The sequence below is a fragment of the Orbicella faveolata genome, unplaced genomic scaffold (assembly GCF_042242905.1).
Source record: "Orbicella faveolata isolate gen_17 unplaced genomic scaffold, um_ofav_v1 contig_35, whole genome shotgun sequence".
NCBI lineage: Eukaryota > Metazoa > Cnidaria > Anthozoa > Scleractinia > Merulinidae > Orbicella > Orbicella faveolata.
The window spans coordinates 5977847-6003496 of NW_028301564.1; the positions used below are offsets into that span (position 1 = coordinate 5977847).

Here is a 25650-nt window from a genome sequence, read left to right on the forward strand (position 1 = left end):
TCAATAATTTTTTTGGGCACTTCCGCGGTAATCATTGCAATACATCGACGATCTTCGGTTTGCAAGTTTATATAAATCTAGAGAGTTATTCCAACGACTTGCGAAAATGTTTCGGAAATAGCGTACAGAGAGTCTACAGGCGGATAGCGATCTTCGCTACCAAATCTCAGCTGGAAATTCGGCTGAAAATTGGTCCAATTGGTCTGGCTGGAGACGGACTTATTTGGGACGATTTTCAGTGCTACAGGCAAACTAGATCAAACTACAGAATGTCGAAAGTGAGACTATAAAGTGTGATGCCTTAAAAATAAGAAATCCTTTTATTTTCAAGATATATTAATTACATCATTGGCATTAATTTTCCGCTGGTGATTTTGATTTGCAGATGACTGTGTTTTATGGGATGAAAGGCGATCGAGTCATTTGCTTCCATATTAATGCCCGACGTTACTTAATATCGTTGGATCATCATGGCGCGTCCAATACACTACACAGACTGGAATTCATAGAAAATGGCAAAATAAAGTCGCACCTTCCTTGCGCTCGTACTCGGATCCGGGCTCGCTCGTTTGCTGCTCCTGGAGCAGAGGTAAGAGCTATGATCTTTTAGTATAAGGGTGTGTTCCTTTGGGGTGATCTGGATCAGGATCAGTGAACCAAGATCTGTCATCATGGTACATCACAGCAACCGATGAATCCATGACCAGAGTGGATTCATCGGTTCCTTTGATGTACCATGATCTAGACAGATCTCTGATCCTGATCCAGATCACCCCAAAGGAACGCACCCTAAATCTACTAGCGTTCTATCACGAGTGCCGTTTTCTGATTGGCTGCGCTACGCACTATCTGCTCTGTTATAGATAGCGAGTAGCGTAGTAGTGTGCACTTGTAAATAAAATGACGACCGCTTCTTGGCGTTTTCGAAGTGTCTGTGAAGAGGATTTAGATAAAGTTTTGAATGAATAGTAGATTTATACTAAAACAATTAGATTATTCGCTCTCGATTTCCATGCGTGATGGCTGACTCGGGCTGCGCCCTCGTCAACTGTCACGCGATAGAAATCTCGAGCTCATAATCTAATTGCTTAATATGGTAAAGGGATTCTTGAACAAGGTCGAATTGAAGCTGACCCACTCCGTTAACGAGATGGCGATGAAGCGTAAGGATGTGTATTTAATTTTTGGATTGATCAGGGTTTACAATTTAAGATTCAAGATCCGTCAGGTAGTGATGCTTAGAGAAACCTACGAATTTATATAGGGTGCGTTCCTTTCAGATGATCCGGAACAAGGTCAGTGATAGAAGATCACTCAGATTATCAAGGAACCGATGAGTCCTTCAGTACCCAGAGTGGATTCATCAGTTCCTTTGATGCACCATGATCCGAGTGATGTTGGATCATTGATCCTGATCCAGATCATCCCAAAGGAATGCACCCTATCTCGTTCTGGGTGGATTCATCAGTTCCTTTGACGCACCATGATCTGAGTGATGTTGGATAATAAATCCTGATCTGAATCTTACCAAAAGAATGCACTCTTAAAATTCAAAACATCACGGCCGATAGTAATACCGGATTAAAACTGAGTTACACATGGTTTAATTTCTATGTTTCGTGTGAAAGTCAGGATGATGTTGTCAGTACATCGACTAAAGGAAAGTTAAAACCAAAACTGGAGGGCATAAAACACTATAGCGAATCTCATTGAAAATCTACAAAACTGAAACCAAAATTCAGGCTAATCCTGCTTTAGTTTACTCGTGTCATGAACAAACCAAGCCCATCTTGCCATATTCACTTTTTCGGTTACTCCGGGTTTCTAATGCGAAATTATTTCTACCACTCCTCAAATTTTGGAAGGTGTGGGGTGGTACATGGTGGTACAAGCAAAAGTGGACTTTGAAGTTATTCGTGTTTTCTTTGCCGTTGGTTTTTTGCCCGGCCGTGGCAGGCTTTTCTTTTTGAACTAGTGACGTCACACAGAAAGCAAGTGCACACAAATTAGTGCCAATCACGTGATGCAATCTCCATCTGTAAGTCGAAGATTTTCTCTTCCTCATGTCGAGGTATTCTAGTCCCCAGAGTTGCTTGGTTCTGACAGCTGCAAGGGACTAGGTTCAAGAGCAACGTGGAATGTATTGATCATCCGGAAGTTTCTCCCAACGAGGCTGATCACGTTCGATTTCATTGATCTATATAGTAACCTTGGCGTATAACAACGAGTTATGTTTTTATCACAACTGATGGTTATAGTGCTGGCGTCAAAAGCCTTTGAAACCGGGAAAAGGTATTCACTTTGTTATTTTCAACCAGGAATTTGCAATACACCGTCTGTTTCTTTGGTTGCTTTAAATAATTAATTTCGAGGTTCATTCATTTCCGCCGAATGTCAGTTTATTACGAACAAGGAAATCCACACTCCCGACGGTCTGAATTAATAAAAACGTGCTCACAAACATTGAGGCTTCTCTGAAGTGTACAATGGATCCTCGAACAGCGTACACCTTATTAGACAACTCACGGCGTCAGCCGGATCACGACTTCTTCATAGTTTGTAACCGGCGAAACAACATACTCCATCTGAGAAAATAGATGGCTGAGTAAAGAAATACGACTAAGAATAAGGCGAAACATACAAACCAGCTTAGCCCTTGAACTAATACGAAAAGCGCTATGAATATGCAATAATTTTTAAGACGTATGTCTGACGCGAAGGAAAAGGTTTATTAATGTGATATTACGGTCTGTCAGCCAAACGGAAACCGAAGAAAACATCACTGACTACACGCTTGACTTTGGCAAACATCGGAATAATTACATTTTAGTTATTGCAGTTTTTAATTGTAGAGTCTTTTATTTGTTACTCTGTTGTAGTGAGTGTTAATGTATACTGGAAGAACTTCAGGTAACTTCAGGTTAAACTTAGCTTTGATTTGGTTATCAATGTTCACCGAAAACCAGAAAAAAAAAAGAAGCCGAAAGGAAACTGTGAAACAAAGGAGAAATAGAACCTTAAAGTACAGTCGCCGGGTAGTTACAAATCAGCGGACTCGAATTATTCATGAACTCTTTGACTCTTTGATGTTGAGTGATTTCCGAAAGGTAGTCAAGGAAATCTCGAGTATTAACTGAAGCTGTCTGGCGAAAGTAAAGGTGAAAGTCCCGTTCTTAAAAATCAGAGAGAAGCAAAGAAGCAACCCGTAGATTTTTGTTCAGGCTTTTAGTTAAATTCTACTTCAAATTGTTTTCATTGATACATAAAATTTATCGAGAGCCGGTAAAATAAGAAACAACAACGACAACAACAAAAACGTTTCCTGACCCAGCACTGATCTTTAGTCACTTTAAAAAGTAAATTTTAAATATTTTGATATATTTTATTAAAAAAGAGAAAAATATATGTAAACAGCCTGAAGCTTGCTTTCATTTCTTCCGTTAGTGAATGTAAGTATCTGGTATGAGAAGTATTTTAGATCATTAAAATATATACGTGACGGTATTTTTACTTTTCATGGTGCAGTGGTTGTTTTTGAAGAGAGCTACGAATATTTTGTTACTTCTTTTTAGTTTACGTTATGACTGAGCGAAAGCGTTGCTATAGACTTTTCCGGTATTATCGGGATGACACATTTCCGATCTCACTTTGGATGCAAGGAAAAGTTCGATAATTTGCGTCAGGAAACCAGGGTTCGGGAGCTTCTGAAGTCAACAGAAATCTTCATTTCCATTTTGTTAAGATGTTTAATTTGTGAGCCCACTCATCCGTGATCTTCTGTTCCTTCACGTGAATAACAAGCTCTAACGTAACCACGACTACGCTGCAAAGCTCTTCCCAGAGTCCTTCGAAGTCGGTCGAGTATACGCTCGAACATTCTAGTCACGTGACAAAACTCTTCCCCTGAAAAGAAATAATCATGGCGGTCGTCGATTCTCAACACACGTTAGCTTTCGATGATCTCGGGGAAAATTGCACAAATCACGAAGTGGAGGTAATTTTTGAACTGCTTTAAGTCTTTGCAAGACGACTGTGAAGCTTTCGCGAGGTTGTCTGGATTGTGTTTGTGGTTGTTTTGGGTTTTCGTGCAGAGCTGGCGAGCAAGTGTTGTTTTGTTTTGGTGGTGTATGTATGGAAATGGCTAATTGTTAATCGACGAAAGCGATCTCCCTCACGTTCGGCCTTTCCAATTCATTTGCAGGTCAACAGCTTACAGCAGGTGATCAAGCTTACAAAGGAAAATCTGGACAAGATAGAGGGACAGTTTTTAAATGTGCAACATCCACCATCGATTTTCTTGGAGGTGGGTGACGATTTTTCGCTGGCTTGCTTGCAGAAAATGATTGGGAAATTGCCCAAAAGGCGCAAGCAAGAGGCTTGCTCTAAATGTTTCAAGCTCTGGCAACCGTTTTAATCTTTTGAAATTTGATTTTTGTTTTATATTTGCATTTTATGTTAAATTTAAAACCTTCTGTAGCTTTAAGCTTCATTTGGCAGGCAGGTAGGATAATATGAATCGAAATCTCGGCCATAAGAAATTCGAATCGTGAGGGATCATTTGAATATTTTGCCTGTTTTTCCCGTCCAAAGTACAATGCTATTGTCCACCGATTTTTAATTATTATTTTATTTTTTATCCGTATTTTTTTGCTTACTACATGGGTTGTGTTGGCCTTGCGTAGATATATGGATGTACAGACTTGCAAGCTTATTTAATTTACGAGAAATGAAGTCACTGCTTTTTGACGTATTGTAAACTAGCTGCGCGATACGTTTTTCAAATTACAAGCTTCCGTGAGCTTAATTGCACTTGTATTTTCAAAAAGCATATCATAGCATTTGATACAGCTCAAGTCAAAAAACACTTTGAACGTTCGGGCGACTGTCGGTTATACAGCAGCAAAAACCACCTTTGCTTTGATTGCTCTTCGCAGAATCTTTATTTCAACTTTGATTTGAACGGAATACTGTTCCATCTCTTGATGTAAATGTTGATTGATCTAACTTTATCATTGCTAGATAATAGCTGAGGAGAGCGTTCTGTGAAATTCTCTTGCCGATTTTGATCATAAATTCGTATTGTTCGCATTGTTTTTGAGTCAGACGTTTTTGATGCTAGATATTATGCGACATATTTTGGTCCTCATCTTTTATATTTATGCGTTCACTTTACTGCCTAATTCTTGTTTTTGTTATAATTTTTGTGCTAGAGAAATTGCATACAGTACAATTCCGTTTTCTGATGTTTTGTTCCAAGATGATTTCGATAATTCAAGTTTAGCTAGTAATTGCACTGCTGAAAGATTATTAGCTTTTCTCCTTTCAAGTGACGATCTCGCTCGAGCATAAATTTCCAAGACTTTCGAACTTTACGTTTTTCAATTTAATGTGTTGAGGGCTTTTATTTGACCAATCTAAACGGGACAGACATTGGTAAACCATTTAATATGGTCACTAGTCACTAGTTTACCAAGTCTCTCAGACAGTTGTTTACCTTTTTCTGCCCCTTGCTGTGTGTTGTCATCATTTTACTAGCGTTTTTACATTTGACCAGTGTGAAAACGTATTTGATTTGCTCCCACAAGGAATATTTGGACTTGAAAAATAAACTCAGTGAACTGAGAAATAGAGAGAGATTCCTTTTGGAAAGACGAACAGCAACATATTCAACATCATCTGCGGAGCCCAGCCCTCCTTGCACAACTCCGTCCTCCTCTGGTGCTACATCCCCGATTCCAAGTTCCAGGAGCAGTTTTACTGGAAGTGATCACCCATTTTCACCTCCTCTTCGTGCGCATATAAGAGTACACCTCCCCAATCATCAATACACTGTGGTAAGTATTGGCTTGTGTATGTATAGATTCTAAAAGGTTTGGTTATGTCAACATGTGCAGTAAACATCGGAAATGAAGCCATGGGTAAATACCAACGGCCACTTCTATGAATAAACATGTGGTGTGAAACACATAAACTGAGTGGGTGTTAACTGTGACGTGATTGACCAGCTGACTTGTAAAGTTTGAAGGTGCAGTTAATGAATGTAAACAAAGTGAGTGTTTTGAAATAAAGCCATGCTTAATAATAATTATTATGGTTTAGTAAAATCTTTTCTATTTTGAAACAAATTTAGTTCATTGCTAAACAGGTAAGAAAACCAGGCTTTTTTTTCTGTTTAATGTAAGGACCTCTTTAAATCTAGTGATTTGGTTGGTGATGATGATAAAACTTTATTTTAGTGTCAAGACCTCATGACTTAGAGTCTTTTTGTGCTATACCTTCATGTTTAGTTGTAATGGAGATCATTAATTTTGTTGGAAAGCGTTTTTGTTCTAATGTGTTATCTTTAGGGTAATAGGTTGAAGGGAGAGGTTTTCTTATTGTTTGACTGTTTAAAATACAGTTAATTACAGTTTAACAGAATTAACAACAAGACGAACAAGTCTTATGTTTGCGGTCAATGGCATTTAGACACACTCATGCTCCAAGATTCCACATGCTCTTGAACCAAAGGGCATTGTAGCATTTTTGCATTTAGTTAGCATTTTATTGAGCATGGGGCTGTTCTCCCCTTTTGTTCCCTTCGGTGTAGGGGCTTATGGCTGGGATGCCAGGATTTGCCAGCCATAGGAGTAGTTTCCATCTAGGAACTGACTACCAGTAGTGGAAGGTGCTGGAAGTCTCAGGCACCTAACCTCCACTTTGCGAGGCAGTTGTTAATTTGTTTTAAAACAGAAAACAAACACTGTAGTCTCAATTAGTTTTGCAGTCTTCAGTCTCGCAGTCCTCTTGGTGTGATTTAATTGAAAAAAGTCCTCCCCCTAATGTATATATATAGAGAAAACAAAGTAGCCTGCTTCCTTGCTTCGTTCTTCTAGCTCTGTCTTATTTTCTTCAACCAGGTTAAGTGCAGACCAGATGTGACCTTGAGAGAGGCGTTAAATAAAGGAATGAGAACAAGAGGCTTGGCACCGGAAACATGTCTCATATGCGACTTTACTAGCAGGTGACTATCCTTTGTACATGTGGTTAACTGGTACATTGTACCATCAGAATCATATGTATTGCATATACATACTGAGGTTGTAGTCATTGCAAGAAGTTGAAGTGGGGGGTAGAGGGGTGGCAAGAGAAATTCTAATATGGTCAGGTAACCCACAGCCAGGTTTCAACATCACATGTTCACTTGTTATAAGTCATTACTCTTGAACTAATGGTGCATAAAATGGACCAATATTACAGTGGATTCCAGATTTCTCGAACCCTCAATTTTTCAAACTTCCTGATAACAGACCAAAAGTCATTCCCTCTCCTCAGTTGAACACTGTAATTTTACCCCCAATTTCTTGAACTCTCCGATTTTTTGAACAAATTTTTGTTTCCCATGGAGGTTCGAGATGGTTTCAATAGATGTCTGGTCTCTGTTGTGAACATACGCCCTACATTATTAGCTAATGGTATTTTGAGATTAAATGTTGATGGCATGAAACCATTTTAGTTTTCTCTTGGATTTCAAATTCCAAAAATACCTCAAGTAAGTGAGCAAGCAATATTGTTATTAATTTAAATGTATGAGGAAGAACAATATCAGCCTTTTAACATGTCATACTGTCATTTAATAGGCACGTTTTTTGTGTTAAAATGCTAACTTGGCGGCAAAGTGTGGGGGAATAAAACATTTAAGAAACTGTGTGAATATTGGGAGGTAATTAAGTAATTTCTTTAATTTGTTTTGCTCCCACAAGCCCTGAAATCAAGTAAGAATATTGAAATTGGGATATCTTTATTGCATAATGTGAATTAAAGACCCTGTTCAAAAGCCAAAATCATAATTATTTTTTGGCACTAACTTACTTGTACATTTACTCTACCAAAATGTTTAGATAACTTAGGGTATCCTTCAGTGACCTTAGCTTAGTGGTATTGATATGGTGTCTGTTGAGCTGTGGCAATCTTTGGTTGATCTCGGGTATTCTTAGGTTATCTGCAGACTTTAATAATTGAAGGCTTTTGTTGAAAAAGGACATATATAGCATTTTGGGCAGATTTTTATTTTTTGCAGGATTGAGCTAATTTTGGCTGACTGACTTGTTTTGACATGAAAAGCATTGTTCTGTAATTGTTTTTGTTGATTCGTGCTTCGTTTTCGAGGAATAACCTATGCGAAAAACTCAGCTTTCCAAGGATATTTTTTGGAGATCTTTTGTTAAATGAAAAACAAAAGAAACCTTTTGTTTTGAAAAAGATGAAGTCACCGAAACATGGCATTTGCCACTAGTTTTATTATTCATATAATTGCATTTTTCTCTTACTGTAGTTTCGTTAGCGCAAGCGAATAAGGCGCTGAACAGGCTGGATTCGAGTTTGTTCTGTTGTGACACCATATCGATACGAGGTCGGTCTATTTTTTTTCCGGTCTATTTCTCTACTTCTTTCAAAAATGAAAACATCTATTTGAGAAAATGGTGCTGTCAAAGCTGCTAAAAGTAACCATTTAAGTTCACGTCATGTTGAAATCTTCCTTCGAAGGATTTGCTCCAAAAGCTGCCACTTGGAAAACTGAGTTTTTTTGCATACGTTATTTTGCGAAAACGAAGCACAAATCAACAAAAACAATTATGCAACAATGCTTTTCATGTCAAAACAAGTCAGTCTGCCAAAAATAAGCTCGATCCTGGAAAAAATAAAAATCGGCCCAAATGCTATATATGCCCCATTTGCATGAAAACCTTCAATTGTTGGAGTAACTTGGGTGATCCTTGTTAATCTGTAATTTTGAGCAATCTTTCTGTGATGTGTCCCTGAACTGATATTACATCAGTAACATAATAGTGTTGCGACACTTTGGAGTGGTATACATAATAGTGTTACAGGGACGTAGCCAGGATTTTTCAAAAGGGGGGGGGGGGGGTCACACTGTGACATAGTGAGGTTACTCACCAGATTGTCATGTTGTTTTTGCCACCTGTTGTAGGTTTTTTGCTTATAAAAGGCTGCAAAAGGAGAGTCGCGGGCACCCCAGAACTCCCCCCTAGTTACGTCCCTGTGTTAAATACTCCACAAGTCACTGTTGTTTTTGTGGTTTACACATGAGCTTCTTGGGAAGTGTATATAGCAAGAAAATACAAGTGAAAACTGAGATATTCCATGGCATATCACAAGAGAGTGTCGGACAACTATTTTATACCATGCCATAGAAAATACAGTGGCCAACACAATCAGTGCAACATACATGAAGCGCACGATGGGAAGGTTGGGTGTAACAAGTATACAACAGCTTTCCTGTAATCTGATTTGCTGTATTTGCTATGGCATGGTATAAATTGTGATATTGCATCTGATCTCCTTACCAGTGGTATTGTATCAGTGATTTAAGTGTCTTTTTATTTGTTATTACTACAGGGAAATTATCGGTTGGGACACTGAATTGTCAGAATTCATGGAAGGACAAGTGGTAATAACAGTTAATCTTGAACATTTTTCCCCTTTAAGTTTTTTCTGGGTGCCAGTCTCATGATTGTTAGTGTATTTAAGGATTTCATTCAAATAGTAGACACCCCTTGTTGTTTACAACATCCCAAGTTAAAAAAAAAAAAAAAAACATCCCAAGTGACATTTTTTCCAGCATAAACAAGTTTAATGTTATACTTCTCTGTTACACTGGCCTCTTGCTCTCTCACCATCCTGATCAAAATCTTCATGCAATCCTGGCCCAATAATGAATGATTTCTACATCTGCCAACTTTTTGCAAGTCACAGGCCTGAGATTGTTTCCCTGAGAGTGCCAGGAACTTCACAAGCACAAACATGCCTGACGATTTCCAAAGATGTTTCAAACGCATCCTGGTCTCAGTCCACAGGGGAAGATCTAGGGAGAGGGTGCAGGGGGTGCGTTCCCCCCCCCCCCCCCCTGAGATGAAGCCTTCTCCTTCGTATTTGCTTTTAAAATTTGTTTACCTCATCAGTCAGTTACATCATTCCTTAGTGGTACACCCCCTCCTAAGAAAAATCTTGGATGCACCCCTATGCCAGTATTATTTTATCCTTTGAAAATTGGAGAATTGAGACATGGTACTTTCATTTACATTTACCTTGTTTTCTTTTCTTCCATTGGCAAGGCATGAGAGGTGGCAGGTATAAATTTCCAGTAGTAAGACCTTCCCACACAGCACTGGGAGCCATGCCAAGCTGAACCATGTAGCCTGACCTCTATTAATGTAACAACGTAGCTGTCTTACAATGACACAAAAAAGTGGCTAGAGAATAATTTCATGGGTGGGTGAGTGGGGCATGTCAGGCAATGGTGGATGGCAAAACAAAAACTGAACCGTACACAAGCCACGTGACCTGAAACCCGCCATGCACATGTACTCAGGCTTCCAGCTGTATGTGAGAAAAACGTTTCCTGCTTCTTTTGTTCTTCAGCCAGGGGAAAACCACACTTTCTATTTGAGTTTATAACAGAGCAAGTGACTTACACTGCTGGGAGGGATATTGTGACTCTCCTCAGGGGAGGGGACACTAGTTCTTCATAGGTACCCTCTGGAATTGTCACTGGCATCCATTTAATATAGGTGGAGAGAGGTGTTGAAGTGTCTTGAACAAGAACAAAATGCATCTACTAAATAATGCACAGACTCATACCTGGAGAGTATCTCTTGAAGCAAAATGCAGTGCACTAACCTTTTCTGTTTTTAGGATTGCCTCCCATGTATTAAATAAGTAAGCTAGATACAGTTCATACAGCTGTATTCTTTATACATGGTGAAGTACAGTTTGTGATGGTGATTAAACATTATGCACATTCCAAGACAGGGCTCGAAATTGCGACTCACTGGTTGCCAATGTGACCAAAAATTGAGCACTGGTGACTAAATTTTCAGAACTGGTCGCCAGCTGGCGACTCGCGTTTTGTCCGATAACTAAAGAAAACCACGACACAACTTTTGTTTTTAAATCTTTATATTAGGAAATCAATCGGATATGGTAGCTAGTATACAACTCACCTTTCCGTCCCCAGTAAAATAATGTCTGAATATTACACGATAATCGAAAAAATTGAATGTATTTCAACAGGTCGATACTGCGTTCACGGCGCGCCATATTGTTTCAGCGGCTTCTTCTGAAACTGGCATCGCAGGCACACTTCAACGCCATGTGCTTTTCATTTGCCGCGAAAATGGCGGCAGATCGGCAGATACCAATCAGTTGCAGATTTACGTGAGTGAAAGGCGTCGAGGCAAGCAAGTACAAAATAAAGAACGGCATTTCGAAGAAGTAGCAAAGGGAAAATACGGAAGGACCCGTGTTTGTCTCACAATGAAAACCACGCACTTAAAACGTTTTATACTTCGCTTCATTTAAAATGACTGTGGAGACAACCATCACCTTCGGAGCAGAGACATATCACCTGAGAACAACGGTAGCTTTATAACTAAGTGTTACTTGTGTTGTTTCTAATTGTTTTCGCTCTTCAATTATGACTTTTCTTGCATGCAAAGTAACGTATAAAATCGAGTTCTTGTGTAAGTTATATATAAAATAAGTTGGCGACCAAAATTTACGATCTGGCGACCAAAATTTTTCCGTTAGTCGCCAGCTGGCTCCCGAACGAAAAAGTTAATTTCGAGCCCTGCAAGATATTGCCATTGTTCTGTTATGATATCTGTAATCATACAATGCATGTCTGATAACAGGCTTTATTATCTCTTTTGTCAATAGCTGTCAGTTGAGAGAATTGATGATCTTCCACCTACTGGCCAATATTCCCACAGTTTTGTAAGTTGTACTTTTAGTTCACATAAAATTAATGTTTGCTGAGTTTTGTATTTTTAATGTTCTGAAGTTATTCTGTTTTAAATGTAGCAATGATATTCATGGGTGAAAGATTTAAACTTGACCCATAAAAATCACATTTAACATCGTGCATAAATTTTTCAAAAAGTCAGAATCAATTAGTGGAAAGTTGGCCAAGCTTTTAAAGAATTTCTTTCTTCCTCAGTGCTTTGTTCAAACTCTTCGGCTTGAGTCATTTGTGGAAACCATTCAAAGATGTTTAGTCGTTTTATTTATTTATTTATTTATTTATTTATTTGTCTTTTCCCTTGGAAAGATAATGTGTGTTATTGCATGAAACGTACAATAAAGTAGCCTGAATGCAATTACACTTGTAGTATACACTAAATACTGGTACTTCTTCTTCAGGCAAGAAAAACATTTTTGACATTTCCATTATGTGACAGCTGTAAACAACGTCTGATACTAGGATTCAGGTATGAATACAGGAGTTATTGGTAATTCTTATATGTGTCTAAGTGCATGGTTACATCATATCAGCATGACTTTCACAATTTGTGCAACATCAGCTTAAAATGTTATAGCACAACATGTCAATTAACTAAGGAATAAATGTTAGACTTTTCCATGACTTAGGTTTGCTATTTTTGGTGTCTATTTGTTGCAATTTATTTACAAAGAGGTTACTTTGTAATTCAAATAATTCTTCTGTCGTAGGTGTCAGATTTGTGGTTACAAATTTCACCAACGTTGTGCCGCAATGGTTCCACCTGTCTGTGAGCAGGCTGCTCTTGGGTAAGTCTTATTTGTTATTGTTTCTTTAATTTGGAACTGACTTACAGTAATTTGTTGGTTCACGGGTGCTCTGTACGCAATACACAATGTTCCACCCTCTCCTTTGCCAGACTTAGAGAAAAGAGAATTGTTTTTGAATTTCATCAACCTTTTGAGCATCTTAGTATAATATTGTCGTAGTTTAGAAGATTCAATAACTTTTTTATTCTCTCCTTTTGTATGAAAACCAGATATGGCCAATCTGGCTTTCTCTGTAAATATTGTAATTTATTTTTTATGGCACATGGTACATAAAATTATGGGAATTATTCCCCTTTCTGCAATTGGTTTTTATGGGTGAACTGGTTGGCCTGTGTCCAATTCCCATCCAGGCCTAGGGCAGTCCTCACCAGGGGCCAAGGTCCCATGTAGCATAGCAGTAACACATGCAAGGTTCACCTACACAAGGTGACATGTACAAGGGGAGTGAATCCGGAAAAAATGTCAGGCCAGTGTTATTAGAAAATATATAGCCCCTTGTATGCAGATGAAAGGAAGAAAGAGCCCAAAATGTGTGGCAAATTATGTTTAAATACTCAAGTTGGTTTGCAATAAATAATTGTAGATTATTCTTGTTTAGGGATGAAGATATTTTTATTTGTTGGGATAGGCTTCTGGAAAAATGGAATAAGTTAAAATTGTTAGTTTGATCATCCTGTCATCTTTTCACTGTAAATATTAATTTGTAGAAACAGATCATTCATATTGAGACTAACAGATGTAATGCAAGTGGCAATGTAGTAGTACCAAGTAGTTGTAAACTTGTAGCTGGTGATGTCCTTTGGTCAGGACTTATGCACAATTGCAGTAACTTAAGGTGACTTGACTTGACTGTTCTTGCCCTGCATGAACTTGTGACTGTCTTGTGTCTCTGCTGGAATTGAGTCGGAGTCATAAGAGTACTTAAGACCCAGTGAAAATTGAAATCAGAGTCATAAGCAGAGTTATAAGCTCGATGGAATCGGAGTGGGAAAAGTTAGAACATTTCCATTTCTTCCAATTCTGTTTACGACTCCATCGTTTATGATCCAGTGAAAACTAGGTTGTTGGATTTGGAAGCAGAAGCAGAAGAACCAACTAATCACAAGGTCCAAATTCGAGCATTGTTATTGGTTTATTCTTCCGCTTCTGCTTCCGACTCCGACAATCTCGTTTCCCACTTTAATTTATTTTAAAATCCATACCCAGTCCTTTGCTTGTTTAGAACATGGCTATTATTGCTGCTGTCACAATCATATGGAACTGAACCTTAACCAAATCCTAATTCACATAATATACATGTAACTTATCATCTGTTAGTTACATTCACTGGACTACACGATGCTAACTATTTGCACATTGATTAAAGAAGATTTTACACCACTCAAATCAACTTCTTTTCAAACTTAATAAATTGAGATGTCAAATTCTTGAACAAAGAAGGGAAGGTAAAATTGTAAAATTATGAGCTTCTCTGTACAATCATTGGATAATTCCTAGTTTTGTTTCCTGTTGTAGGTTACTCTCAGAGCCACTGCTTGATTTTTTTAATGCAGAAGATCCAAGCTTGAACAATTCTGGCGACGAATCATTCTCAAGTACAAGGGAACGCTCAGTGTCTGAACCAAATGTTTTTAGAAGCAGAATCAGTAGTCGAAATGTCCCTTTGGTAAGTCTCTGCTTAGCAAATGCCTTTATCTTTTGCATACTGTGCTTGGCGTTAAATATGTTTCTCAAAGTATGAAAATGAAAAAAGTTTTGTTGTTTTGAGTGTATAAAACGTAATGTGAAAACTTATGCTTTGACCAGTGCTCCAATGTGTTACAAAATAATAGTATATTTGCTATGTTGGGGCGAGTGTTTGTAGCCGGGCTTTGTGTAAAATGTTTCAATTTCCTTGTAGGAAAAAAATTGAGCAGTTTTTAGTTTTTTCTCAGCTGAAATTTTGTTGCTTTTGATGTTTTAATGCCACTGACAGGAAACAATGTATTTTATTTGGCACATAGGATCGCTGTGAGCCCTTTGTTTCCACATTTGGAAAGGAGAATTCCCCTACAGTATCAGGTGAGAATGCTGTGGGGAATTTATAGGAAGCTCTTGAGTTTGGCAGGCAACACATATATTATCATTTTTGGGAGTTTCCAAAGAATCTTTTTGATGCCTTGGGGTGTTGTAGGAGGAATTCTTCTGGTCTGACAAAAAATATTTTTTTTACTCTGAAAAAGTGTTTTGGAGATCAATTGTACTTCAGAGGGGAACCTGAGCATTGTTTTAAGTTCTAGCCTCATAGTAAACATAATTTATTGTGGTTTGTTTTGATTAAAATGTTCTTACACTTTGCCGCAGCTGTGCAGCTCCTAAATGTCTCGTGGGTTTAAAGTGCCACTATGATCAAATTATTGGTATCCATTTTGTACATTTTCTTACTCAATAGGTCTTTCCTAGATATCTTGGCAAATTTCAACTATTACGCCCATGAGAACTGATGCTTTTTGGACCTTTATGTCCATTAATTTTCCTTGTTTCAAAGCTTGGATGAGAATTTGAGGAAATGATGTCACTTTCTCAAAAATACTTCACTAGTTAAAATTATAATAACGTTTAGTACAGCAATTCGCATGAAGACTAACAAAAACTTTGGCCCTTATATTTGTGCAATTTTCGACAATAGTTGTCATCATAATTTCAACATGTACTTACTGCTAGCCATGCTCTGCTAATAGCCAGATATCTACCACTCTGTGGATAACCACACATGCAAACATTATTCTAGGCAAACTGTAGAGATGTGTTGTTATCATTGCAGCATGTTAAGAAATTCATGTTTGATATCCCAGGGCTAGTGGATTTTTCAGTTGGGCTGGTGCATTCTGTCCTTCACTTGCCCAGTAGTTTTGTTCAAATTCAACTTCGTGAAGAACTTAAGAGATCAAATTATCGTTTTAAACTTTTACAGTTGCGTTAGTGAGACATTCTTTTGGGTTAGTGAAAATGACTGCTGAGCTAGTACATTCTAGTTACATCGGGCAAGCTGGAAAACTGAATTTTCTTTGCACCGTGATTGGTGTTAAATGGTCTAGTTTATCTGTGTCAGATGGGTGAACATGTTATCTAGTACCTTTCTTTTATTTTGAAATAGAAACTAAGCCTCAAGCCTTGTAGTGTACCCAGTAATTATTTTTTTGCTGTAGCTTTTGTGCAAAATGATAGAGTTTTTAGTCTAGGTGCATTTGTTTTTTTTTTTTGTGTATGTTACTTTGAACAACATTTAAATGCTAATAAATGTAATAACTGTATATTTGAGTGTTATTTTGATACTCTGATAACAGTATTGGTGTATATTTTTTTAGATGTAGAATCAAGTAAGTTGGCCCGGAGAAGACACAGTCGGACGTCAAGTGTTGGTGCTGTCAATCCAAGATTATTTGACAAGAACACACTTATGCCAAATAATGTTCACCCCAACAAAATAGAGCACCCTCATGCAATATCTGTACCTAATGGCACTGTAATATGTGATGCACCCTCCAGCCCACAGAAACCCAAGAGAACGGTAAGTTTGTGATTTCTAACATTTTGAACAGCCAGAGGTTTTCTTTTCTGTCACCTTCTCTGAGGGCCCAACATAGGTTTGGTGGGATGCGGGATGAGAGTAAAACTGAAGGCAGGATACGGGATGACAGAACTTTTAATGGCAGGATAAAAATATTTTGGTGGTAACAGGATTTGCTCACTTTGACAGAAGGGATGCGGGATAAAATTGGCGGTAGGATGCAGAATAAAAGACAGAAAATTACGTGTTGCAGATGTTACACGGAGAACTGCATCTCTAACCAGGCGAGATCAAGATAAATATTCAGACTGGGGCAGGATGGCAGGATTGAGGCAAAACAGTGGTGGGATGTGGGATTAAAACAACCTATGTTGGACCCTCTTCTCTATGAACACCTCTTTCACCTGGATTTTGAATTTTCACAGCGTATGTTTTTTTCAGCTTTTGTACACCAATTTTGTAAGCAGATTGTTATTGATTACCATGACAAATAGTTGTCTCTTGTCATGCTCTGATTGAAAAAGAAGTCCGGGAAAATGGCTCAAGTTAAAGAGCTAACTATTGTTAGCATAATCACATTGTGAAAGTGCAAATACCAAAAAATATTTAGTTTCTTTCATGGTAATGATTTGGGACCTCGCTAGTTATATTTCGTTAACTATAAATGTGTTTTAGATGCAGCGCATGAGAACTAACTCTACAGATGACTGGGAGATACCAGAAGGTGAAGTGCATCGTGGGCCAAGGATAGGATCAGGGTCTTATGGAACAGTGTATAGAGGGACATGGCATGGTATGGACTCCATAGTGGATAGCTTGTGACTTAACTATCGTTGTTTATTTTAATAAAGCTGTAAGAACGCAAATTAACGAGTAGTGACTCACTGAAAAGGACTCAAGCTTAAATGGCTCCACTATTGGTCAGAGCTTGTTCTGATTTTCATAGCATTTATTGACAAAGAGGACAAGTTTTGTTACCGGTAATCCCTGTTGGTGGGGAGTTAGCTGCAATCAAGCTGAGGTTTTTGTGCTCTCTGGAAGAAGAGAGACCCTAATAACAAGGTTTCATATATTCCCTTATAATCTGCCGCCATGATTATCACTTCTGGTTATCACTTCATGTAGAGCCAAGTGATCTATTCATCTGTCTTATACTACTTAGAGTTGCACAAAAAACTGGGCCTGGTACAATCTTGTCCCAAATACCTCCAGTTTTGTGAAATTTTGACCGAATTGAAATGAATATGATTGGCTAACTGAACAATTGAACCAGTAAAAGCATGAAAAGGTAATTCATCATAGGTTAATTCCAGCATTCTGTCAGGTCGACCAAACAGTTTGAACAACCCATTTATATGAATTATCATATATCATTTATGAATTATCCTCCTCAGCGCCTTGACTACTCAGTCTGTAATCCAGTGTGCTAACCAGCTTGGTGGTGTCCTCCAAATAGACGGATTCGGCTAATGTGTTAAAGTCCTAGTTACCACCCAATTCAGACCACGTGACGATACATTTGGGAGGTTACAAGCGTGCAATTAGTCACACTCAACTGATTGCACGGGAGTATGTACAAACAGAACAATTGTAACCTCCCAAGTAAATCATCACATGATCTGAATTGTGTGGCAACAAGGATGTGAACATGTTAGCCGAATCTTTCCATTAGTGACTTAATGTATACTGATTACATGTTATCATTCCACTGCATGTTGATGTTCTACTCGTGGATTGTTACCGTTGGAAAGAAGAATCTATGTGGAGCACAGTAATTGACCACATTGTTATACTTGGTTCTACAGGCGCTGTGGCTATTAAAACATTAAATGTTTCAGAACCAAGTCCTCAACAGTTACAAGGATTTAAGAATGAAGTAGCTGTATTAAGGTGAGTGGAAAGCCATGAACTGCAAAAACGTGTATTTGTGCCTGGCACTCATAATGCATCGGTATGTGGCCTTAAAAAAAGAAGAATTGATGTACATGTAAAATGTTTTGTAAGGCTATTGTCAAAGTGCTTTCATTGTTTGTTGGATTGTTTGTTATTCAGTGCGGTACTCATCACATGTTCTGCGTTTCCTGTTAGGAAAACACGTCATGTAAACATCCTGTTATTCATGGGCTGTATGGCCAAACCAGAACTAGCCATAGTGACCCAGTGGTGTGAAGGCTCCAGTTTATATCGTCATCTTCATGTCACGGAAAGCAGATTCGAGGTTCTACAACTGCTAGATATCGCTAGACAGACAGCACAAGGAATGGAGTAAGAATTAATGCTACTTATTTATTTGGAGCAGTTTTAATTTGAATGTGGAAAAGTAATTGGTTTTGCTCTTTCTACGCTACCCGATTGGTTTAAGAACTCGCGCCATTTTTTCATCCAATCATAGTTAAACCAAAACCAATTGTTATTCAGTTTCACCTCGCATACGTTTTCCCGCGCTTTGCGTCAGCTACATGTTTTTACTTCTAGTTTTGATTGGTTCACTGTATTGTCTGCGTCCTTTGTGATTGGCTAGAGTGATTAATTTGGCTTTGGCTTTACGACACTCAATTGAAAACCGCTCTTCCGTGTTGTTTGCTTGTGTTTGTCGTCATTGGCAATTTTCTCAGAAGAACTTGGAATGCTCAGTGTGCACTCCCGTCTTCTCTAACACGAGTTCATTTGTGATGAGGACCCACCACGAAATGTTGCAAATATACATGTATGTCTTGTCGTGATTGTATTTGTATAATTTAAAGTATTTTCGAAATTGATTTTTTTGTTGTTGACGTTCACAGTTATCTTCACGCGAAGTCCATAATCCACAGAGATCTGAAGTCAAACAGTATCCTTTTGTGTTAATACATCTCTGCCTTCAGATAGCTTTTAATCCACCCGCTGAACAACCGCGAAGATTGCAGAAAAACGTTTCAAATGAGGTTCCTGTTTCTTTAAATTTCAAATTTCTAACGTGAGCTTACTTAGTGGTGACCGTGAATGGGTACAACACTTATTCACTTATCTCTTTCACGACTTTTCACGCCATCAAAAATGATATTCAGTTTATGTAAGAGCGAACATCAACCTCAACGAAACACTTGATATGGCAAAACTCTCGTAGACCTCAGCGACACGAAAAGGCAATCAGTAAGGAGAGTCGACGTTCCCATCAATGAACCGCTGTCTTTGAACTGGAATGTGTAGAGGTCGTTTTGTTTGCTATCCTTAACTTTGTATCAGACATTTTTCTTCAGGAGGACTTGACAGTGAAAGTGGGTGATTTCGGTTTGGCGACCATCAAGTCAAGATGGAGTGGAAATCAGAATTTTGAACAACCATCGGGCTCGATATTGTGGATGGTAGGTTTTCAGCTTAATCTTACTAGTAGTTCTTGCAGGTAGATCTTTGGTTGTGAGTAACGTGCTTGCAGTCCTTCTGGATTTGTGACCAGATACGTGCTGGCCAGTTGCAAACGGCTAGGCTTTTGAGGTTTGTGGATACCGTGAAAATACAAGTGACTCCTCAAAGGTGTTGCATAACTAGTATGTAACATGTTTTTGTTGTTGTTTATGTTGCGCAGGCGCCTGAGGTTGTCCGAATGAAGGACCCCAATCCTTACTCATTCCACTCCGACATATACGCTTACGGAATTGTGCTTTACGAGCTGCTCACGAGTACGTTGCCTTATGCCCATGTGGGGAACAAAGACCAGGTACTATTCTATAGTATTGAGGCAGAGAGTGCGCTTTCTTAGACAAGACACATGAAAGTGGCAGAGCGCGCGCATTCATTGAATTGACAAGCATGGCGCACGGTTTGTTTGGCAAGTGACGTAAAGCCCGCGACTGACGTCATATTTCTTTGGTAGCTCGAAATACTTCATATAAAATACAGCATCAGTGCTTCAGTTTCACTTGTTTTTCTTTATCTTGTTTTGTGTTTCCTCCTCAGATTCTTTACATGGTTGGTCGAGGCTATCTGAAGCCCGACTTGAGCAAGGTCCGGTCCGACATACCCAAGAGTTTCAAGAAACTCTTAATAGATTGTATCAAGTTCAGCAGAGATGAACGACCACTCTTCCCTCAGGTCTGTTGTGAGTTTTATTTGATAATGACAGGAGCCATAATCGGGGACGGAGACCGTAAGTCTTGGGATCCGCGCGCACCTATGATATGGGACAATTTTTCTATTTTTAGAACAAATTGCGCCATCCTGACGTCATGTATCCGTGCGGATCCACGCACATGTCGGGGGCTCTCGCGTGGATGCTGTCACGTTGTGTGATCAAATGGTGAGAGTTGCGAGATTCTCTGGCGTATTTTTCACCGTGACGGTATTGAATAAGGCAGGGAATACGAACCAGGGCGCTTATATGTAGTTTTATGCTCTGAGCTAACGGAAAAGGTGGGTTTTTCAGGGTCGAAAACAAGACTTCAATCTCGCGCTGGGAATGAATAATAAGATCTGCTCGCGCTTGTTGTAAGCTTACGCGTATGTTTTTGCGTTTGTTCTGACTTAAGAATATTGCAAGAAAACTCTGTACTCTGGTATCGAGTAAATTTGTGAGTTTCTCAGACAATGGTTAATCATAACCAAAACCTGTTTTGATGGTCTCTTATTGTTTCTGCTTGTGTGGTGAGTTTGCAAAAGTTTTTGAAAGGAAAGTCTGACGCGTACAATTAGCTCATTTGCATACTGCAGCTCGCGCACTTTCAAGTCCGAGTCGGTGTTTTCAATTGTCAACAAATCTTGACAAAGATTTTTTTCGTTATCTTTTGTGCTGAGATGCTTCAACAAATTTCACGAACGCAAGGAAAGGCTACTAACATCATGTGTGTTTCTTCAACATAAGCATAGTGAAGTTTTACACTGCGAAAATGAAAATAGACAAGGAGTTTGATAACTCGATCAACAAAATCGAAATCGTTATTCGAAGTTGATTAAAGAAAGCGTCATTGTAACTTTGCTGATTATTTCTGCTTTATTCACATATTTCCAGCTTAGCTTTTAATATGTTCTCAAACATTTATCAATCTTAAACATATTTAAAAACTATAGAGTTATTGTTTGAGTTCGATGTACGCTTTCACACGAAAGTGTGGCACGGCGGAAGTCCAATTCGTCATGTTTACTGACTGTACAAAACACGCATCGGCGGGCGCTCTCATTCATCGACAACAGAGAAGTTACTGGATTTTTACACAAATAAAACTGAGCAGTATCTACGGACGTAAAGTTATTGGGCCTTGATGAAACATCAAGCGTTGCTTACAATTCAGGTAAAACTCGAACTAGCAATTATTTTGTTTTACTTTTCGGTCGCAATAGACTGGCAAATTCCTCGCAAGCGTGTGGTAAGAGGAGCTAGGAAACCATCAAGTCCTGAAGCTCTGCTATATCTAAATATATCTAACTAGTTTTTTGCTGTGTAATGGAAAAGCTGTTAATCTTCAACATATGTGAAATTTAAAGTGGTGTATTGTACAGCTCATGTAAAAGAAGCATCCGTCGGAACACAACTTGGTCAGCGATATATATAAGCTTAAAGTGGAACATACCTAAATTCGACACGGTCTTGCTTCACTCAAACTGGAGCAGCTTACGACGAAAATACTTAATTAAGCAAAATTCCAACAGACGTAAACGCGTTGAGTTGTGGGCCAAAAACATGAAAAATTTCGGGAATTTCGGACGCCATTTCCCCCGCGCGACATCCGCAGAAATCCTCGCAGCATGTACGCGCGTGTGCCGCAGGCGATGGCGCAATTTGTTCTAAAAATAGAATTATTGTCCCTTATTATATGGCAAGCTCCGCGAGCGGGCAAGATGAATCAAATCCTGCGCTGTGATTGGCTACCCGAGCGGGCAAGATGGAGCTATCTTGCCCGCTCGGGACTACCCGCCGTGTCCCGCAAGAAAAATTTCCCCGAAAGCCATATAATAAATCCTTTATTGACCAAGCTTGTTCGGTCAAGTTGGCTGGATATTGGCCTCGTTCTTTTTTTACGAGTTTATGGACCTCGACTCCGTCTCGGTCCATAAACTCGCAAAAAAAGAACTTGGCCAATATCCAGCCATCTTGACCGAACAAGCTTGGTCAATAACCCATATATATCATGGGGACAACCCCAATACTTGAAATGGCGCGCGCTTACGGTCTCCGTCCCCGATTATGGCTCCTGATAATGATCATAGAATAAATACTCAAAACGGGCGCCATTGATTTTCATGTTACAAAGGGCTATTACAAGCTCAGAAAGTCACCTTTATCGACCTGAAGTTCATAAAGAGCTCAGTATTACACTTGTGTGCCGACACCGCATAACAGTTTCAAAGAAACGAACAATTATGTCGTGGTACCGTCTTAGAAACAATTTTTTTAGGAAAGTTCTCCGGGACTAAAATAATGCCTAACGTTGTAGACATTTTTTGGAGATATTTTTTAGGTTATAGTCACCTTTAACCATAGGGATTCTGTTGTTGGAATTCCGCTTTGAGGTCTTCAAGAGTCGTGGCCTGGGCAGAATGCCGTCAGTTGTTCTGAAGCTTAGTATTGTTTAGAAAGAGATACAAACCCTTGTTAACCTCTTTTCCCAGATGACAACCTTCATTATCCGCCATACCGCCTCTGGGTTGATTGTTGGTTTTCGGCTGACAAATGATCTTGTAGTTTTATCGTATGTTGGTTGGGATTAGAAGTTCTTCCGGTCATTTAGGTGCAAATTTAAGATCAATTCACGCGGCAGTGTTTTTAGAGACTCGCTTGTTCCCCTGTAAGTCATTTCTCCTCTCACAGTATCAACGGTACAGCTTTGTTGGAGCCGCAACGTTTTCATGTAGCCAGTGGATTTGACAGAAATGCATACCGACCTGCATGATGCAAGGTAATGCGGCATTTTACCTGGTTGTTGTCAATTTGAAACAATTTATTTTATTTTGCAGGTTCTTGGAACCTTGGAGTCTCTCATTCGGTCAATGCCGAAGATTCACCGAAGTGCATCCGAACCCTGTTCGTTAAATCGTGCGGGGAAGATGTCGGAAGTGGGATTTTTTGGTGCTCCACCCGAGACTCCGATCAGTCCTTTTGGTGTTTATCAACCGTTTTTCACTGCAGTGTCTGGATATTAAATGACAAAATTGCCAGTTTGCATCAAGTCTCAGTTCCGGGACATCTGCGGTTGGAAGCGCCCGAGAGGATGGATCTGTCACGCAAGACTACGCGTGACACACCTCAGTGATGTTCATACACCACAGCGTGAAGGATGTTGGGTAAATTAAAATGTCGACAAAAGTGAAAAGTTGGAAAGATCTTTAACTTCTCAACTCGAGAACAAGATTACGCGAAATGGAGGACCTTTCGAGAGGACTTTTTCTCAAAGGTGGAAAAGAACAGATTTAAATAGCATCGTGTTGCTTTCAAAACAAACTTACGGAGGAAAAAAAAACTGCATCCTGTTATGTGACGCGCATAGCAAATCTGTCGCAATGGACAATGGCAGATACGAGTGGAGTTCTACCCCAACAAAAGGCTACGAGAGGATAATCTCAAGCGCAGTAAAATGCACGCAAAAGATTTAATTTATTTTAGAGCGTGTCAAAAGATTTTCGTTATTGCCATACGTGCTGAAACACTGAGTAACGTAAAAACGTACGTAATTGAAAACGCCCAAAGTTTCACCCTTTTTTACTGTGATGAAATTGGCAGCGTTTTTTGGTGCTGGGCATTATGGCGACATCTTCAATAATCAACGCCAAATGGAAAACGTAAAAAAAGAAAATTGAAATAAACTGAAATGGAGTACGATGTAAAATAATAAATATATTTGCTTGCTCCAGCCCTTTTCTCCAGGGCGCGAAGCATTTGCCTCATTTTGTATAAAAAAAGAGAAAACAAAGTGACAAATTTGTATACGTGAATAAGTCATAAGCTTGTTAATGTTTGATTGCTATCGGGGCTAGCTCGCGCATCTGAGTTCATGTTATTTAGCAAAAGGCAACCCAACTTGAAAGTCAGGAAGGAAACTAAATCGTTTATGGCTGTTGAGCTTTACAGACCACGGTTTGATACAAACCGAGCTAAACGCGTCATCGGTTGAGCAGATAGTATTCAACCTCAGTTTTGTCTAGTGTTGACTTTTTTTGTTCCCTCAGGTCTTCGTTTTTCTACAATTTCAAGTCATTATTTAGTGATGTCTTCCCTGTTAAGACTACAGTGTTGACGTGAATTAGAATTGTCTTATTTAGTGCGCGCTGGCAGCCTTTGCGAAGGAGACGCTACAATCGAGAAAATTTGAACAATGTGCAAAGCAGAAAATTTAAAGAAATGGCCTTTAAACATGTTCATTTGACCTAGCAACAGACGAAAGTGTCGTCGATGTGTTGTGATGATGTAGGTTCTTTTTGGCGTGTTGTTTTCAAGTGTATTGATATTTTGTATTCGATGTTCAAATGTGGGTCATTTCGTGCCTTTGTTTTGGGACGGATTTTTCTAGATTTTAATATCAGCGCATGTTATTTTATAGTGTCCATGTGACTTTGAAGCACAGCCTTTTCAAGTGAATGCTGTGCATTGACCAGTTACTGAAACTAGTCTAAAGAAATGTAAGTAACTAAAAGCCCACTGCTCAATTTAGGCGCGCAATGCGTGTGAAAGTCAGTGACTTTCCGAGATACAAATTTCTTTCTGTCGTTATAGTAAACGCAAGTAAGATAGATACAAGGGGACTTACGAGTAGATAAACCCCTTTATTTTAATGAAATGTCATATTTGTGTAAAAATTTTGCAGATGAGGCTTTAAAATGAAATTTCACGAGGTTGAAAGTATCTCTTAACTTATAAAAATTGTATATTTTAAATATTTAACGACACTGTAAATGATGCAGTAGCATGGAAGTATATAAAGTTGAGATCATGTGTGTGGTTTGGTTGTTAATAACTACCATGGGACTCTGACTGGGCGGACTTGAATGCTTGACAACAAGTCTCGGAAAGAGTGCTATACTCTATTACTTTGAACCCTCTTTCTCAAACTCTTTAATAATTCATCAAGTTGAAACAAAACAAACCATGACCGTGACGGTGTTTCGATTATCTGTGGCCCGTTTCTCGAAGGTCCCGAAACGTTTTCGAACCCGGAAAGCCGTAGCAAAATCCCAAACCTGATGATTACAGAGCTGTTTTATTCACATATGTATGAAGAGAGGTTCTCTTCATACAAAAAGTTTCAGGCGTATACCCTCTGTTTTTAGATACAAATTGCTTTGCGGGCCCGAAAGGTTTCCGGGACTTTCGAGTAACGGGCCCCTGATCGTAATTAACAGACATTTTTACGATTTCATTTCTCCGTTTTCTCCTGGATTTGAGGTTCCGCTGAGAAGATGTATGAAACACTCAAGACAGTGTTTGACCACCTTCCCAAACATCTAGAATTTCTGAAAAATATTCCGGTAGAACGCGTCGCATTTTCAAAATGTGGAAAATCTTGCAAATATAATACACGTCATAC

At 39.0% G+C, this 25650-nt stretch overlaps 1 protein-coding gene across 2 annotated transcripts; it reads left to right on the forward strand.

The window, feature by feature from the left end:
• The first annotated feature begins 385 nt into the window (after positions 1-385).
• Positions 386-25058, forward strand: LOC110047568 (serine/threonine-protein kinase B-raf-like). 2 transcript variants are annotated; one of them, XM_089273693.1, is made up of 19 exons: positions 386-589; positions 4202-4303; positions 5586-5834; positions 6900-7003; positions 9400-9451; positions 11719-11775; positions 12202-12269; positions 12511-12588; positions 14125-14275; positions 14613-14670; positions 15957-16159; positions 16835-16952; positions 17965-18049; positions 18248-18424; positions 18943-18989; positions 19385-19503; positions 19725-19856; positions 20096-20230; positions 23087-25058. In XM_089273693.1, exons 1-19 carry the CDS (start codon positions 386-388, stop codon positions 23270-23272), a joined length of 2325 nt encoding a protein of 774 aa, XP_089129819.1. In that variant the 3' UTR covers positions 23273-25058. The 2 variants fall into 2 exon arrangements, with proteins under 2 accessions (XP_089129819.1, XP_089129818.1); XM_089273692.1 differs by lacking the exon at positions 386-589 and adding an exon at positions 3741-3994.
• Positions 25059-25650: the final 592 nt, after the last annotated feature.